Genomic DNA, 19,066 nt, shown 5'->3' with positions numbered 1-19,066 from the left:
CACGTAGGTCTCTTGGCTGCTGCTTAGGAACTTGAAGCTTCAGATCCCCCCACAGTGTTCCTCAGGATAGGGATACCGAAACGCCATTCCCATGACCTCAATGTGCTTCTTCTTCTGTAGTCACTCCTTGGTTGTCTTGACAGTATATTTTTGACCATTGTCATGCTGGATGACCCATCCATGACCTATCTTCAGTATTCTGGCTGAGAGAAGTAGCTTTTCCTCCACATGTCCATTGGCCCCTCAATATGGTGAAGTCCTCCTGTACCCTTGGCAGAGAAACAGCCCCAAAGAATAATGTTTCCACCTCCGTGTTTGACTGTTGGGCTGGTGTTCTTTGGGTCATATCATTTCTTTTCCTCCAAACACACTGAGTTGACTTAGTGCCAAAAAGCTCATTTTATGTTTCATCTGACCACAACACTTTCCCCCCAGCCTTCTCTGAATTATTTAGACGTTCACCTCAGAACATAAGACTGGCCTTTAGATGTGCCTTTTTGAACAGGTGGACCTTGTGTGTGTGTACCTTAAATTTGGTAAAATTCTTGAATACTTATCTAACACATCCTCTAATCCATACTGCCAGGAAAAACATTCAACGGGAGAAATAAATGTCAGAAAACATTGCTAGGGGTATTTTTTTAAGGTAAAGCATTGTGTCCTAAACAAGCGTATTGCACGAAAAGTGGTGTGTTATGGAAGAACATCATTTTGTATATAGTAGCTGGCAAGATTTAGACTCTTTACTCATGTGAAAGTTATTATCCTACTTAGGGGGTTTAATGGTGCAAATGCTTGGGAACAAAATACTTCAAAGTAGCTACATTAAAAAGAACGATTATGCATGATTATTAATTATTATCAATCATGGTGGTGACATGGTATTGATTTAGAGGGGCAGCTTGTGGTCACTGAGTTGTCCATGAATTCCTAAATATACCAAAGTATTAAAGAGTCAAATGTGAGGCCATCTGTCCGACAACTAAAGCTTCACCAAAACTGAGGTCGTGCAAAAGGACAATGAACCCAGTGAACTCAACCACAGCAACAAATCTACAAGATAATGGCTGAAAAGAAGAGAATCAATGACAAAGGCCAGACCTCAACCTGACTGAAATACTGTAGCAATATCTTAAGAGAACTAATGCCTCCAGACTTCAGTAAACTGAAGCAACACTATAAAGAAGAGTGGGGCAACATTTCCACACAGTGAAGACTCTGATAAACTCATACAGAAACCAATTGCTGGTATTTCATGTGTTTTTCTGAAGTAGTATTTTCCTGATTTTAAGACCGGACAGATGATTGTATTTATATCCTGATAAGTAAACCATTTGAATCCTTAACTAGTTAAGGAACCACGTATGCTGCAACACAGGAAAGGCCTTGCTTATTACAGAAAATTGTCAAACCACATTCTGCATTTATTCCAGTAGCATGGCTCCATACTAAAGATAACATTTCATATATCTCCCTTTGGGCATCAATGCTTTTAAGCTTTTTAGCTGTGGGTGAACATAGGTTATTAATGTTAAGATTGTGGGTCATGTAGGTTATGAAGTCATTTCTTTTACTGCAAAGATCTGACAAACTGTGGAGGGATAGCACACTAACTAGTGCAACACTGCCACCTCATGTTTCAGATTTGCTATCGATCCAAAAGAGCTTTTTTTTTTTTACTAACGATTGTAAACACTCCTACTTATTCATTTAGCTGATATTTATAGAGCAGAGGCTGTTACAAACTTATAAATAATTATAATAACAAGGTTTATGTTTCAGACACTATTTTCAGTCAACTCAAGTCAACTCAATCTTAGACAGAGTTCGAGTAGGCATTTATCAGATCCACAATAAACTGAAAGAAAATGTGATGCATAGTTTGATGCATACCGCCTGGGTCTCCAGCTTTGGAAACTTTGCATGTTGTGAACAGTCTTTGAATCAAACAAGCAATAAATGAAAACTAATTTTGAGCAGATATCATGTTTAACTTTAGATGATTAAGCGTATATTTTCTACAAGCTTACGTTAGGATTGATAAAGTTCTCATTGTAACCTTCTTGATTAATTTATTGGGGTTTCAGTCACCCGTTCATTAAAACTTCTCGCACTTCCCTCTCAGGGGGAGTTCAGTTGGTGTACACCCACCTCTGATGAAATCCATTCCTGGTGTAACTTCCGCATGCTACACAGTTCAGTTTATGACATAAATTTGGGTGTAGCACCAGCTATGCACCAATACACCCCATACAGTCTCTTTCTACATCACTGGCCAATGACTCTTACATGCCTTTATTGTATCCTCTGGTCAGTTTTGATCTGGGCCAACTATAAGAGAAGGACCACATCCTCCATTCAACTCACTTCTATGTGAGGCGCACTTTGGAAGGGATACATTTTTTAAGTCCCAGGCTCTCCCTTTTTGAAATAAGACTAAAATGCCTTTATTTGCACAGCAAGGTTAAAAGAAACACATTTTGGCACACAGGTCTTCAACAGGGAATAAAACATGAGTCAATGAACAATGAATGTTTCCTGAATAGGTGGAATACCACTTAATGTTTCAGAGAGCAGGAAGAGTGTATTTGATATCTAAAAACACTTATTTTGGAGTAAAATATCTATTATTACAGGATATCATGTTCAGTTTTGCCAAACACAAACAGACGTGGATTTAAAAATAAATAAAATTTTAAAAACTCGTGCAAACTTCAAAGTGTGTGTTCAAAGCAGTGGTATGAAACCTTTCATGTGGGATTTCAATGAGTTTCCGACACTCACTGAAATTGCGGCTCAGATTTGAAGCAGGAACCTTCTTGTTAAGAGGCAACAGAGCAATCCACTGAATCACAGTCCTGTCACAGATCTTGTGATCCTTGTCAAGTAACCCTCTGACCTCTGTTCCATGCATTATTTGCAGTGTATATGACCACACCTGTGCTGCTTTATTCTTACACTGTCTGGAACAATCCTTAAGAAAATGATAGGTTGATGTCTTCAAGGGAACCTGGACAAATTTAGTGGGAACACTGAAGACGGTGCCAAGTTACCCCTTGAACCTTTGTCCTATATTATCTATTGTATATCTCTATCTATCTATATACAGAGGTAGTACAAATTGGGATTCCCTAAAGCCACCATCCTCCTTGATCTGACTCATGCCAATGGATCTGAAGCATTCTGATTACATTTAGCACCTATACAGCAGTATATTTTCATATAATTTGGATCACATTAGGGAAAGTAATCAAATTCCAAGCCAGAGAATGACACTTCAGGTGTTTTTACTGTGGTTTGGTATAAAAACTGTTCCAAATTGACTAAAAATAATAATGTAGGGTCCAATTATTTTAACTATTTTATACAGCGAGTGAGTGACAATAGTGCACCCTTGTGGTAAAAAGGGTGATTTCAACAAAATCAGCCTCTGACCTCAGTGCTACTGCCACTCTGTGGAAGCAAAAAGAAAAGTTGATAAATAACAGTGGGTGCTACCATTCAGTCCACCAGGTCAAGGTTACCAAGATTTAAACTCCTCAGAGATCTGTAGTAGATGCACCTATGGTATCAATGTGAAAATCCTACATCCCAGCTTTCTCAAGTTATCACATTCAAACTTAGGTATTCGCCCTGGGTGACAAGACCGCATCAGCATTTTGCTGAGGGTAACGAATATATCTGAGAGAATTAAATAAACTTAGTTACTCATGAAGGCCTTGCTGATACTAAATAACAGAACTGAAAACCTGCTACTGATATTCAAGTGAACTTTAAGACGAAAGCAGGCAGATATGTAACAAGGCCAATGTGAACAGAAGTTTTTGTCAGATAAAGATTTAGGGCATTTTTGTTCATTAGTTATTGACTTCTGTGTTCACATTTTAGATAGAATTACACTCTAAATGTAGTTGTAGGAGCGCACTCAATTTATTCAGCTTACTGATTTTAAATGCTGAGAAATAATAAAAGAATATGAACTTTTTTGATAATAACACGATCGTTTTGAATTACAGATGGCAAAAAAAGAAAGAACTCACAATTGATTTGTGAAATTGATTTATTTGCTCTCTGGTGACTCACAAGTCAATCCAAGACAGCAGAATACTGAACAACTTCCTGAAATAAAGCTGCACTGGTATTTATTAAATCAACCACACTAAAGACCAGTTTATAACAGAGGCAGGAAACACATGTTTAAGCTTTAAAACGGTGCTTGTTGTGCGTGTTTTTAGTTTGTAAGACCAGTACTAATAATGAAAGGGTAACAGTTGTAAAGACATTTGTAGGCAGATGAAAGAGGTTGCAAGTAATAGTCTTGCAGCCACCTGTCATGACGGGTTAGTTCAGATCTTTCCAGGGAAACTTCCGTTTTCTATCTGCTCATCCCATTTAGAAACCTGCAGGAGACATTAAAGAAAACATGAGGCTTAAGTTTAACTTACCAGCAGCATTATTAGCCTTGGAAATGGTGATGAGACACAACAGTCTCACACAAGTTACATGTGATGTGGAAACTGTTTCAAAACATCAACTGCAAACAAGGTTTCCAGCTTTGACTGCAACACATGCAGCAGCGAGAACTTTGTGTCACAACGGTAAATGTGATGAAACGCAAAAGCCTAATGTGGTTAAAGAGCCCCAAACTCCTGTTTACTCCAGAACAGTGATTCAGAAGAAAAAAAACACTGGAAGTACAGGGACACAAACTGTGGCAGTCAGAGACATCTGCAGTTTCTTCTTAAACTTACCCAGCTCATAGGGCAGAGGCTCTTGTAAACCTTCTGGTACCACTCACATGGAGAAACTTCCTGGCCTTTGGCTGACAGAGCTTTGTTGCACCTGTGGAAGTCTGCAAGAACAAAAAGGGTACAGGGTTTACTTAAATGATAAAAGTCTTCTTGAAGACAAATAGTACCGGCATGAAGCAAAACTAATTGTGAAAACAGGTTAAAGCTTTTCTGTTTACATAAAACATCATTTTAAACTGAACTGGTGTTTACATTTGCTGAAGTACCTAATATGAACACTGAATGCTTGGAGGAGGGGAATATGTCTTTTTTGTCCTTCTCAATGGCTTCTCTTCAGGATTTGTTTGATATGTTTCAACTTCCTGAATAACAATACCTATTGTCTGTCCAGTGCAGCAGCTGCTGTTATTGCACTGATTTTTATCTATTTTTTTTTTTAATCTATCACATTTATCTGAAAAAAAGAGAACACAGAAAGATAACAGCCAGAAAACAATCAGGTTAGAGTGTTAATATTATGTAAAGTTTTGTTATGGTTTATTTACAAAAAGGTTTAAAGTCCAGATCTGAGAGCGAGTGAACTTTTAAAGAATGTTTGGCGGTCTTGTCACCAAGTCAAGTATCTTTTACTCAACATACTAGCTCTTCATTTAAAAAAAAAAAAAAAATCCTTTCAGGATTAATTTAAGTACTTAATCGCTAAGAAATTGGTTTTTACATATCAGTTAAAAAAAACATAGCAATCCAAGTATAACATATAGCATATCATTATACTTGGATGGATTGTGTTACACAGTGATGGCATAGTGATACTAGTGTAACATTGGGCTTTATAATGTATACTTTGTGAGACTCATATAGGGAAGTTTGAAACTTATGCATGAATTAAGAGTACCAATTCCAGTCATCAGTCTCTCCCCCTCCATTTATTTATATTTTGCTTCCAAGGAGTCAGACTTTGTCATTTTTAAAGTTGTCTTGAGTAACAGTTCTGCAGCCTTTCTGAAGACCTTTCAAAGTTTCTTTTGACATTGGCTGTTTTTCGCTCATTATTAGTCCAGTCCTTGTACATGAACATTTCCAGAGGAATATTTTTTTGGTTTCTTTGTTTAGACAACTAACACTGACCTATAAAAGCATTACAAAGGCCAAGGGAGGAACCAGTGTTGCATCCACACATAACAACAATTCAGCAAAGAACCAATTTCAGATTGCATTTTTGGCACTTTGTTACTAGCACCAGTCACTGATTCCCATTTTTTAAGTTACATCTAAGAACCAGACCCTTTAAATTTTCTACTATTTTCTACAGCAAATGACCAGTATCATGTCCTTGAGAAAGGAAACATCAAACAAAGACCTGACAGATGCATCTGGACCGACTGTCAACAAGGGACACATGGGGGGGGGGGGGGCGTATCTTTTTTTTTTTTTTTTACCTTAAATACTGTATTTCCGTGTTTGTTTACATGGTCCAATGAACTGCTCACATTTCCCATTTCCATAGCACAAAGTAAAGAAATAAAAAGTGTTTTTTGCACAGTACTAAAATTAGCCCCATACGCGCATGTGAAGTGCATGTCCTGTTGTGTTAAGACAGTTCTGGTCAGGTTAATGTATGATAATGTGTGATCACAGCACAGCAGTCCTCACCCAGGTAGTTTTGGAAGCAGTTTCGGGTCTGGTTGGTGTTTGGGAATCGGGCGTCAAACGGAGCCGTCTTGTAGTTCTTGATCTTATCTGACACGGCTTCGGCCATTTTTCTATCCTTCAGTCAGTGGGAGGTTTAAACGATGTTGAAACAGGGCACGGCCTAGGTTAGCCTGCAGGGGAAACAGGAATAAAAAGGTGTAAGACAAACGAGACATTTAATTAGTGTTAGCCAACGTTAGTTAACCGAGCTACTAGACGTTTACAGTCTTATTGTTACTAATTCAGATACACACAAATTACATGTTTTGAGGATATAAATCTATTGTCATAAGCACACAGGTCGGTATACAAATGAGCCCAGTCAACGTAATCAGACAAAATAACTCAGGCAATAGGTTATCGCTAGCCGTTAGCTCAAAGCTAACGAGTTAATCTCTGTGTATACGGCCGTAATTAACACGCAGCACTTAAACCGTTTTAAACGACAAAGAAACGCTGGAAAGACACCTTTAAAGGTTCAAAAAGTTAGGATTAGAACAGCATACTACGAAGTTATGAACAGCTAACCTTGGGACGCTTCTTCAACGTGTCCTCTCTAGAAAAAATTGTCCTTCCTCTCCGACGCGCAAGGCACGCTGGGATATCGCCGTAATCAAATCCGTCCTGTTTATTTACGACAGCATTTAATCTTTAACAGTCACATATTTGTATAATAATTGTATTTATGTTTTTTTCAGAGGTAAAAAGTTAACATACAGCGAAATAAGAAGTGTTAAGGGTCAAAGAAGACGTTTATTATTTATTTATTTATTTGCTTCCCCCCGTGTGAACTCCGGATTTGTTGCTGCTTGAGGGAAAGCGGTGGTTTTCATTCTGCGACATAATATTTCCAGATTTTGGATCAAAAGATGACCTCACCTTCTTGCCTTTAAGGCTGTTTGGTTCCAAGTCACTTAGACCTCAGATTAAATCAATGCCAGACCCCAGATATCCTTAAAAAAATCAGATACATTCCTGTGTTTCTGCTCTTAATTTGTACCCATATTTGGCTGCCCCCTCCCAGAGTTTCCGACACTGTGACATGATAAACAGAAGAAAATATGTAACCTATTAAGAGCAAATTTTTCAAAGCATAATCTTAACCCAGTATTATTATTTTATTTTATTTTTTTGGTGACGTCTTCTTCTTTTAATGTCTTGGTTGCTCTTAGATATCTTGCATATATACCCACTAAATACTTCACTACTTATATGTTGCTAGGGTTGGGCTCCCTTTGATTCAACAAGGTGCTGGAAAAAATCCTCAGAGAGTCTGGTCCACATCATGATGACAGCATCACACAGATCCTGCAGATTTGTCAGCTGCACGTAGGTGATGTGAATCTCCTGTTCCACCACATCACAAAGGTGCTCTATTTGAGATCTGGTGACTGTGGAGGGCATCTGAGTACACTTGAACTCATTGCCATGTTCAAGAAGCCAGCTTGAGATGATTTGACCTTTGTGATGATTTGACCAAGGTGTGTTATCCTGCTTGAAGCATCCATCAGAAGATGGGTAGACTGGCGTCTTAATAGGATAGACATGGACACGGCGTTTAAATGATGATCAGTTGGTACTAAAAGGTCTAACGTGTCCCAAGAAAACATCTGCCATATTGCAACAGCAGCAGCATGAACGATTGATACAAGGTGTTCTTTCATGTTGTTTACACCAAATTCTGATTTTACCATGAATGTCGGAGAAGAAATTGAGACTTATCAGACCAAACAATATTTTTCCAATCTTTTGTGTTCTAATTTTGTTGTAAACTGTAGCCTCAGTTTCCTGTTCTTATCTGACAGGAGTGGCACGTGTTGTGGTGATTTGTTGCTGTGGCTCTTCTGCTTCAAGGTTGACATGTTGTGCTTTCAGAGATGCTTTTCTGCATATCTTGGTTGAGAAAGGGGGTTATTTGAGTTACTAGTGCCTTCCTATCAGCTCAAAGCAGTCTGGCCATTTTCTTTCGACCTCTGACAAGAAGGCAGCAAAGGATGTTCACCCAGAGAGCTACTGCTCACTGGATATTTTCTCTTTTTTTGGACCATTTTCTGTAAACCCTAGAGATGGTTGTGTTGGAAAATCCCAGCAAATAAACACCTTCTGAAATATTTAAAATCATTTAACCCCCTTTTCACCTTTTCTTTCTCATTCTGATGCTCAGTTTGAACATCAGCACCACATGCACTAACAAGCAGTTGGACAGGTGTGCCTAATGAAGTGACCGGTGAGCATAGGTAATACATTCAGCACTCCTCTGGTTCACAAACAATACAAAATTTTCATATCACTTCATTGGTAGTGACAATAACAGGAAATTTAACATTTAATCATAAGTAATATATTATTTTCTCTTTTAGTCACGGTAAGAACTTGGAAATGGTGGAGGAGTCTTTGTAATGGGACAAACTTTATTAGCCCTTTATGATGACTGTGACAGTGTCCTTTCTCTTTCCATCAACATCTTCCTGTTGAAGACCAGGTCAAAGATCACAGGTGTCTCGCTCTAGCTTCCTGTCTCACTGTGTGCATTTCCTTCATCCTCTTTTCAGCAAAACTTCAAACTTCCTTGCATTTTGTTGAGCACTGTGATAGTCTTTCTCATCATAAATCACGTCACAGTACCTGGTTTAAATCAAAAATAGTCTTTTAAACCCATTAAGGCTTTTTCATATAATTTAGCTTTATTCTGTGACATTTTCATTTAACTCAGATGGGCAAGAAGATAGATATCGAGATTGTTTTGTGCAGAGTACAATACAGTATATTATATTCCCAACAGGGTGCCAAACACCCATGTGTGTGTTTGTGTGTGTAAATTTACCGTTCTCTCACTTCTACCAATCTCTGCCTCTCTTTCTCACTCAGTCAGGATATAGGTGTTGTCCAAAGCAAAGGAAGGAAATTCTGTCACTTAGAACAATGGGTTGGTTTCTCTATCTATAGACCCAGAGTGCCCGAGAGCCAGAGAGAGGGAGGTAGCAGCCACTTAGAGTAAAAAACTAATGAAAAGGGACATTTTCTTTAACAGAAGAAAAAAGAATTATTAGAATTAAAGATGCCTTTGTACATTTTTAAGGAGCCGAGGCCTTTAGAAAATGGATTTTCATCCTGAGGAGAAGGACGAGCGCACATTTTTTAGGGTACTTTGAGCTGCGCATTGGCATTTTGGTGGCAAAGGATAATCAAAACACACTATAAAAAGGATTTGAAGTAACTGTGGGTAAGTTTGTTCAAAACCAAATAATTTGAGTAATTTCTTTCTTGGAGTATTTAGAATTCTGTGAAAATATCCCAACGTGGTTTTCTAGGAGAGGAGGCCTTTCTGCCTAGAATACCAATAACAGATTTTAGGTGTGGACGCATGTCGAGAAATGGCGTGTCTGAGGGAACAACTTTAAAAAGGAACTCATTTTCAACACAGTACTAGCCTTTATCTCAAAATTCTAATCGTAGCTAAAAGAAAACATGTTATCCTAAATTGTGATGGTAGGTTAAATAGAAGTGTTACAGAGAATTGGACAGGCAGTGACCTTTGGAGTGGGTTTTTCCCTGTCACTGCGACAGCTGGACCTGAGTCCTACAAAACACACTTCCTGTTTGAGGATAGGAAAACACACTGGGATTTTCAGGGGCTGTAGGGAGGGCTAATGTCTTTTCATTTGTTTTTACCATGTTGACAACCTGCTGTAGGTATCCTGTTGATATTTTTGAAGGTTGACATCATTCCATTGTTATATTGTTTATATCCTGGCACTGGTGACACACAGCCTTTGGTATGGTGCGGAGAAATATTATTAAGGGAAACCTAATGTTTATATATCTTATAAAAAGATGAGTTATTAAGTTGATTTTAGAGAGAATTGCCCTTTAATATCTGAATTCTTCTCGGTCAGATGGAGGGATCTGGCAGTCCTCGATTCAGAAAACTCCATTTCCCAGTGGGTTTGTGGATCAACTCCCCCAGGAAACACTTTGCAAAGCTTGGTGGTCGTTGGCCCAGCGCGCTCTCTGTCAAGTCGGTCTAAACTTCTTTAATTCGCTTTTTTTAAATTAATCTTTAGTTTTGTTCTAACTTGTGTCCTGCATGTAGAATTAGTTTGTGTATTGATCTTATCTTATCTCATTTCCACTGTCATTTGTATTCATGTCTTCCATTTATTTTAGTCCTTGTTGTTTGTCAGTCATAACTCACAGCTGACTTGTCCCTTCCTTTCTGCTTCCTCTCTCCTCCATCTGTCTTCCCTCCTCTGTTGTTTCCAGGTCGACTACCAGCTCTGACGCAGCCTCTCTCCACGAGGCCCCCTCTGCTCCTTCCTCTTCCCTTTCTAACTCCACCCCCTCGCTGGCTTCCCCTACCCCATCCCCATCTCCTTCCCCGGCCTTCCTCAGGCCGCGGCCTGCTGCACCCCAGTCCCGTGCTAAGCGCCTTTCCCATCTCTTCTTACGGGGGCGTTCCAACAGTGACCGGGACCGGGCAGTGGGAGAGAAGGAGAGAGAAGTTTGGGCTCATTCGGCAGCCCCCTCCTCCCACCACTACTTGCCCCCTGCTTCTTCCTCTGCCCCAGGCCTGATCAAAATCTATGGAGATGCACTCTCCAGTGGAGCCAATTATCGCTCCCTGCTGGCCAACATACACTCCACAGCCAGGCAACTCATTGCCCAGGTCATCACTCGCTACACTGAAAGAGAGAGGGAGGAGACAGATGACGCAGGTATGAAAGGGAAATTTTGGCTCATTTGGACCTCTGCTGCGATCCATGACTAGGAATTGTTTGCTTAAAAATTTTTTACCAATTGGGAATGACTTTATATAAACATAAATAGCAGTGTTATGGAAAAATAATTACCCTCCCCCTCATTCCCCCTTTCCTCCATTACTTTCTAGTTCTCCAGAAACACAGCCCTGAAGACTTCCTATTGTGTGATGTCATTGGAAAGCCCATCCAGCAGCCAGATGGAGCTATCAAATGGGAGACAGAGTGCCGGAGAAGCGTTGCCCCGTGGGAATGTCCTTTGTTGTTAGTGGACATGTGGCGGCCTAAGGATGGATTTGAGCGGCGCTTTGAAATCCAAAGGAAGGAAGACTATGAGAGAGAAGAGTTAGAGAGGGAGAAGGAGCGTGAGAGGGAGGGAGAGAACTACCAAGGTACGTATGAGATGCAGCAGATAGGTACAGTGGCAAGAAAAGAAAAATTTGACCATTTATGCACAGCACAGGGCAAAGCTGATTGATACTTGGGTTTTCTGGGCAACAGGTGTGCGCTGGCGGCGGAGCAGGATGTCATCAGGTGGCGGAGCAGAGGAGGGCGAACGGGGTCACCGTGGAAGGAACACAGAGCTGAGGAGGAGCATCAGCGACATGAACCTCAGTCTGCGACGTCGCCAAGGCAATCACGTCAGCAACGACCCCCGCGGTTCTGGAAACCGGCCTAACAACAGCGCAGGGGTGCATGACAGGAAGAACATTGTGAGCATGATCAACCCACAGCCAGGAGAGGTAAAGAGAAGGCTGCAGTAAGTAGAAGCTGAACTGACCACACGTTCGGTCTTCTAACCATCATAAACCATTTCTGCAGATCAGGGCGTCGAAAGCTGAAGGGAAGGTTGGATGGACAAACCAGCCGGCAGAGGATGAGAAGGATTATTCCAGCTGTGACCTGGAAGTGATGTCACAAAGTCTGATCCTTCCACCTACAGATCGGCCTTACTTCCTGTTGCTACAGGGTTACGATCAGAGCAAGGCAAGACATGCTGACAGATGGTATCGCCCATACAAATTCTCGCAAACAACACCCACGCACACGTACATTATGTAAACACATAAACACACATAAACAGCAACGTACTCGTTGACATGCGCTCTCATGTGCGCATTAGCAAAAGAGCAGGCATGGCCGTAGTGGAGCTGTGCACACGCGTGCACACACCCTGTGCATTACATCATACCTGCATGTCTGTAATCGCCACATACCATCAGGGTTTCCATCCCTCTACACGCTTCTCCCATTCACCACCCAGCACAAAACAGCCTCTGAGCAGCACAATGCCAGAAAATGTATCCATCAAATGCACAAAACCCCCCTGTGTACATCACTTCATCTCACACAATGACCTCACACAGGTCTCCATTGTAACAAACTGTGACACACTTCATTCCTTATCGACTGCCTTCTGTTTGGCTTAACATCTGATAGAAGATTGATATAAACCTTAACACTTAAAAGATAACAGACCTCCCTGACTCACTGATCCACTGTGTGTTTTGTGTAGGATTTTGTTTTGTACATCATGTCGGGACATATGCATGTGTTTGGAAGGAAACCCACAATAAGGGAGAGAGAGAAGGATAGAGAAAGAGAGAGGAAGGGGAAGAGGCCGCTGAAGGTGGACACGTTCCTGTCTGCTCCTGACCTTTTGGCTAGACACTTACTAGTCCGGAGAGACTCCGCTGTTCCAGAGACACCCACTGGACAAGGTACACCGGCACAGATCATCGTTAGAGTCTTGCTGCACTGTCTTGCAGAAAATACAAAACTAGAGAAGGTAGATTGTTCATCCAAAGTAGGACATCATTGTTCTCAATGTTATTCCTGTTAAAAGAGGATTCTTCCTCTCCATTTTTGTCAAATGCTAGTTCACAGGGAATAATTTACCTTGACATGACTGTCATAAACTGGTGGGTAAATTTAAACTCAATAATATTTTATGAATTTTATCCCAGCCCTGATGCGACCTTTCAGAGGAGGTGCAGTTACACACAATGGAGTGGCCCTTTACAGGGAGACGGTCCTAAAGCCGGGCGATGTGATTGGTCTGGGGAACCACTTTCTTTTCTTGTATCGTGACCCTCGTGTGACTCCGCCTCCACCGCTGGCACTGACCTTGCCATGGCAGACTGATGCCTCCACCACCTGCTGCCCTTCAGGGTTGGTGGACAGACAGGAAGCTCTGAGGCAGTACCTGGGCTCCACTGAGGCCGTGTTGAAATTCCATTCTCGTCACGCCGATTCCTTGTTACAGGTAAGAAGGGAAAATAGCAGACTTCTTATAGTCTGACTGTAGTGATCTAGTCAAAATAAACTAGCTTTTATTTATACATATATGTGTTGATCCTTTACTTTTCTCATAGGAGATCATCTCCAGAAATTCCTCTCCAGACTCTGGAGGCGGGCCTTTAGCTCCTGCTTATCTCCTGTCAATCATGATAGATCATGCCTCCAAACACCTGGACCCTGCTCTCCTACCACAGATATTGCTCAAGTCAGCCAATCTAATAAAAGAAATTGTGTGGGTAAGTAACACAAACAAACAAAAACAATAGCTTGATGTCATGTTTGGTATTGTTACTTGTTCACATCTTGTTTTTGCAATCCTCAATTTAGCATTTGCTCGTCATAAACCAAAGTATTGGACAAAATTAAAACTTTAAATGGCATTACATAAAAAGTCAGGAGATGGGTGTCAAAATATGTCACTAAAACACAACAATCTCAGCCTCCCAGTGAAAAGAAGGTGCGAGCTGATTCATGTTGGTGTATTCTTTTATATCCGTTGCCCACTGAAATAAATTACTTATTACTATTTCAAACCTACTTTGCGCACCTGAATTCAATTTATCGTTCCAGTCTTTCCATTTTCCGTCTTACTGTCAATAAAACATTCAAAGGATCAGCAAATTCAGAAGGATTCATCCACTGGGGACCATGAGTCTCTAGACCAAAGCTCAAGGCCATCAATTCACCAGCTGTTAAGATAACTTGGACAAAATTAATGGACCAACTGGGAGACATTGCTTTCCAAAGAGTCATGCTGCTTGTGTAATTAAAAAAATACAACATATATAATCATGTGACGTGTGAATTAATAATATGTTGGAGGAAGTCAGAGAATGGCTCATCTATGGAACAAATGTTAAGTTTTTTATATTTAATGACAGTATGGTCGTGACCACACTTAAACAAGTCTGGCAGATAAACCTCAGGTAGGCAGATTGAGAATGCCACATTAAGTCAGACAGAAAAACCAGCAGACAGACATATGCCCTTCATTGTGGCCTACTGGCTTGTGAGCAGGAGTGAGGATGGGCTGATGTCACTTCCCTCCCGCTGGAAAATCTGCTCTAACTGTCCAGGCTGCAGGGCTAGACTCCACTCCCCCTCCTCCACCCCCACACTAAGTCTCGTCTCTTCTGTTTCCAACTATCTTTGCAGGATAACATTAAGGAATTTGGGGATAAGCATCCCACGCAAAAGTAAGAATATTTATGTTCTACGTAATGTTTCCTCTGTTTAGAGATTTCCAGCTGAGTGATTCATGATACATTTGTGCCTGTGCTGTTATGTCTTTGGTAATTTTTTGTGGTATGATGGAAGCATTGTCTCGAATATAGCTAGATAATAATAACTCAGTCTATTTTTACTTCAGTATGGAGCGTTTTGCTTTTAGTGCACAAACACAAACCTGACAGGGGAATGTTCACAATACTTGATAGCAAACATAACTTTGGAATTACTTAAATGTGTTGTCCAGTTCAACAGAGCAAGAAGGAGAGATAAGCACGCCAAATGTCCAGAAACTGTCATCTGACCTTCGACCTCTCATGTTCTGGATGTCAAATGCCACGGAGCTCCTCAACTTCTTCCAGGTTAAAGTAGAAGTGATGGAGAAAGAGTGGGAGTTTGAAGGTGAGAATAACTGGAAAACAACAGAAGGGGGCGGGGGGGACCTTTAGAAGATCAAAAGTATAAGCTGGCACAGGAATTTGGCAAAGCTAAACAGAGAAATCAAAGCTGACGCTGAGCCTGGAATTGATCATAATGATTGTTTCTTTGAAGCCCCTGGGGATCCAGTTTTGACAGCTGATATGGACACCTGCTCAGAAGCTCTGGCACAGCTGGATGATGTCATTATGCACACCTTCCAGCAGTGTGTGTATCACCTTACCAAGGTAAAGTGGAAAAAAAGCCAGATACTGCGGTCCACATACTCGGATGTGCTTTGGCTTCAAATCAACGTTACCATTTTATGTGTAATGTTGCATGCCCTTTTAAACTGTAACTCCGGATAGCCACTTCTATTTAACCTCACCGAGAGACAGCACAAATTACTTTCTTAAGACATAAAAACTGTTCCTTTCTGGAACAAGCTCACCACCACCCACAATTGATTTTAATTTTCTCCAGCTGCATGCAGCTCCTCCAGTTCCTTTGTGCATTGCATTCTGAGACCATACTTAGGATGTACTCATTTGTGAAATCATACTTTTTTGGCTTTGTGTGGAAAACCTGTATTGAATTGGAACATACTGACATGGAAATAGCAATACTAGAGGATAACATGTCCAGAAAGCCGATGCAAGCATGTTGATGGTGTAATTTTTAGCATGTTAGTCATCTTCAGTAAGAGTCCCAGCATGATCCAATCTAGGATTTAGCACAAAGTGAAAGTGAGTTTAACAGAAGTGTCATTAGTGTTGTATAGTTGTGCATTTGCTTATGAGCACAAGATTAAAAGCTTAACCTGATGATGGCGCTAGAGGAAAAGTCACCAAGGTCAGAGATCTGGACCTGTACAAAATATTGTGATAGCCATCACTTCAAGTGTTGCTACAAATCATCTTAACATCTTCTTCCACTTAATTCATTCCAGTTTATACTGTCCATTCAACATCCATCATTTCCAGATTTTTATAATATTTTTAATATAAAAATGAACTTACTTTTTTTTCTCTTTCTGTCCACAAAGACACTGTACTCCCTTCTTCCAGCCCTTCTGGACACCAACCCATTTTCCAGCGAGGAGAAGGAGAAAGAGAAGGATGGAGCTCAGGCTGCAGAGGGAGAAGAGAAAAGAGGAGGAGAAGAAGAGGTAGATGATGTGTCCACCTTGCCGCCCAAGGTTGCTGGACTTGTGGAAGTGTATCGCTGTTCCCTGATGCTGTCACGGGAGGCATGTCTTTCCCCACCGCTCACCTCGCAAACCTTCGGCTACCTCTTCTTCTTCACCAATACCTCCTTGCTCAATACTTTGCTGGAGAGAGGTGAGAAGGCACGGGGCAAAGAAATCCTGTGTGGTTAATTCAGCAATAAATAAAAACTAAAGCTAGAGATGATAAAAGTGACCTTTTGGATAAAAGGAAGACTCACTGCTTTACTCCTGATAAAACAAACAAAATTAGCTTTTTTCAAATGTTTTTTCTGTTTTCTCCAACATCCTCTCCCCCTCTTTTCAGACGGACTGTTTTCATGGTCCAGAGCAGTACAGATCCGAACAAACCTAGACTTGGTTCTGGACTGGCTACAGGGGGCAGGATTAGGAGACATCGCCTCAGAGTTTATGAAGAAACTGTCAGTCACAGTCAACTTCCTGTGTATTCCCAAGACTCGACTCATCCAGGTAACACAGCTGCATGTGCAACATGCCCTTTGAGCCCTCTCCTAGAATGCCATCTAACATCTCCTCCATTAACTTCTTATCTCCAAGTCATCCTGGGCCAGTCTACAGGAAGAACATGCTTTGTTAAGTCCTTCTCAGTTGCACCACCTGCTCACCCATTACAAGCTGGGACCCAGCAGAGCTCCACCAGCATCCTGGGCCCCTCCGCCAGGCACTGAACTCAGTGGAGGTAATAAATCAAAAAGGCTTATGATTGAACATTTAATAACTATAATGAATAGTGGCATTATATGTCAAGTAAACTGTTTCTCAACCTTTTCTCATTTTTCAGACATCTTTGAGAGCTTTTTGGACCATCCTCCTCTTATCCTGCCAAATGAGACACCACGCCTTGACCTCTCCCAGCCAATCCCAAGCCCTGAGCTACAAAAAGAAGTTACACGTCTCCGCACCTTCTTGTGGGGACTCGACCAGGATGAGCTCCCAGCCAATCAGAGGACTCGGCTCTGAGGAAGCCCTTATATGTCTCTGTATTAATGTCTCATAGAAGTAAAAAAAAAAAAAGGATATCACCAAAAACATCAAACTGGACACCAGAAAATAATGCAAACTGGACGTGCTTTCTGTATTTTTATTGGCTGGTTGTTGGTTTTCCTCACACCTTCATATCATCTCATTTATTCATTTAGATATTGTCTAGCTAAATAAATGTACTAGCTCTGGCATGCCTTTATAGGATTTGTTTGAAAGCAAGGAGCAAAACCCCATGTCTGTTAGGTAACATAGTGTTGTGCTTTACGTGGCTGTTTTTCTTGGCTTCCGTGTATGTTTTCAAACTACTTGTTTTTAATAAAATGCTGAATTCTAGCCTAAAAGACTTACAGTTTCCGCATGGTCTTTGACAAGCTTGTTTCCCACAGCAGGGCCCCTGGGGCTTGGCACACACCTTTGCTTCTACACCAAAGAAACATTCCACAAGGTGGCGATGCAGGACTCACTCCACTTGTAGGTTAACCGATGAGTCTGCAGGTAGAACTGCCTGACTAAGGAGGTGACCGTACAACTGCATTATCGACTGATCCAAAGCACATTCTCATTTCCTGTAATAATGGCATCATTTTACGCAGGGGTCATGACTCAGCGAGCAAATGAGACTGTGATCATTGCACACAAAGGTTACCTTTACCAAGGTGAGCTGTTGTAAAGGCCAAAGCTGGTTACTTAAAAGCAGGAGTGAGTTTTCATTCCCCTTTGGTCAATGTGACACACTGGTGTGTAGGGTTTCCTTTTTCATTAATGTGGTGCGATCCCCCTGAGTCCCTGAAGAAAAAGTCCAGCTCATTAAGCACAAAACAGCAAGAAGTTCTCATGAGTAGACAGCAGACAGGTGATATCATCATTGAGAGTGAGTAACTTGAAAGTGCGTCTGTTCCAGTTTGGCAATATCCAGTCAATTTAACTGCGGGGTCAGCCAAACGTCTTTAGAAAACAGTTCCCAACTTTCTTTGTTTTGAGAATGAAGCTCTGTGACGTCTCAGAGAAAGTTATCACGCTCCTCCTTTGGCGTCCATCCAAATGGCTTCCTTTCTTCCGGTCAGCTTCTCAGATGAGTTCCTTTACGGTAAAAAGCCAAAGAATTTCCAAAAACACATCAGTCCCGTGGGAGACCCCTGCTTACATCATTACTGTTGCCACTGGTTCTGTTCCCCCGCTTTCTTACTGTGCCGACACTGAAAAACATGCCACTGAAATAGACCAGTTATAGATTATGAATCATGAGGAGAGGCCCCCTGTGGTTAAATTCATCAATTAGGTGATTGTAATCACTCTCATTTGAAATTCAATGTGGCGTATGAGTGAGAGTGAGACTGCGTTGTGTGCTAATTTAAACTTTCCAGTAATGCCATACAGATGTAGTTTGTAGCTTTATAATTAAACACAGATGGAAGACAGACTGGTATAGGTCCGTGCTCATTGTGTGATAATACAGTAGTCTGTGATACCATGCGGTGACCAGTGTCTGAGTACTATCACTAACAAGTGAGGTTTTGTAAGGATGTGACACACACAAGGTTTTCTGTGATCTCAATCACTAACAAACTGTGCATGTCAGCCCCACTTTCTCCCAGAATTGCGTAGTCACACAGAGACGCACAACTCTTTTCTTTTTTTTCTTTTTTTCTGTCTGACACACACACAAGGACTAAGTACACTTCTTTACCCAG

The 19,066-nt window shown here is 41.1% G+C and overlaps 2 protein-coding genes across 2 annotated transcripts; one reads left to right on the top strand and one right to left on the bottom strand.

The window, feature by feature from the left end:
• Positions 1-4,042: 4,042 nt before the first annotated feature.
• On the bottom strand, positions 4,043-7,083 carry LOC120732415 (cytochrome c oxidase subunit 6B1). Its single transcript, XM_040029993.1, has 4 exons — positions 6,972-7,083; positions 6,405-6,574; positions 4,752-4,852; positions 4,043-4,400 (listed from the first exon to the last, which is right to left on the bottom strand). The coding sequence occupies exons 2-4, from the start codon at positions 6,508-6,510 to the stop codon at positions 4,347-4,349; spliced, it is 261 nt and encodes an 86-aa protein (XP_039885927.1). The 5' UTR covers positions 6,511-6,574; positions 6,972-7,083; the 3' UTR covers positions 4,043-4,346.
• A 2,305-nt stretch (positions 7,084-9,388) lies between these two features.
• On the top strand, positions 9,389-17,718 carry rasip1 (Ras interacting protein 1). The gene is made up of 16 exons (XM_040029992.1): positions 9,389-9,666; positions 10,340-10,461; positions 10,707-11,158; positions 11,332-11,592; positions 11,702-11,943; positions 12,023-12,187; positions 12,717-12,921; positions 13,168-13,466; positions 13,576-13,737; positions 14,657-14,697; positions 14,976-15,130; positions 15,281-15,393; positions 16,191-16,485; positions 16,678-16,841; positions 16,929-17,070; positions 17,173-17,718. The coding sequence occupies exons 2-16, from the start codon at positions 10,340-10,342 to the stop codon at positions 17,349-17,351; spliced, it is 2,997 nt and encodes a 998-aa protein (XP_039885926.1). The 5' UTR covers positions 9,389-9,666; the 3' UTR covers positions 17,352-17,718.
• Positions 17,719-19,066: the final 1,348 nt, after the last annotated feature.

This window comes from Simochromis diagramma, unplaced genomic scaffold (genome assembly GCF_900408965.1).
Source record: "Simochromis diagramma unplaced genomic scaffold, fSimDia1.1 OVJJ01000361.1, whole genome shotgun sequence".
Taxonomy (NCBI): Eukaryota; Metazoa; Chordata; class Actinopteri; order Cichliformes; family Cichlidae; genus Simochromis; species Simochromis diagramma.
The sequence above is the reverse complement of the archived record's forward strand: the minus strand, read 5'-3'. Positions and strand labels throughout refer to the sequence as shown.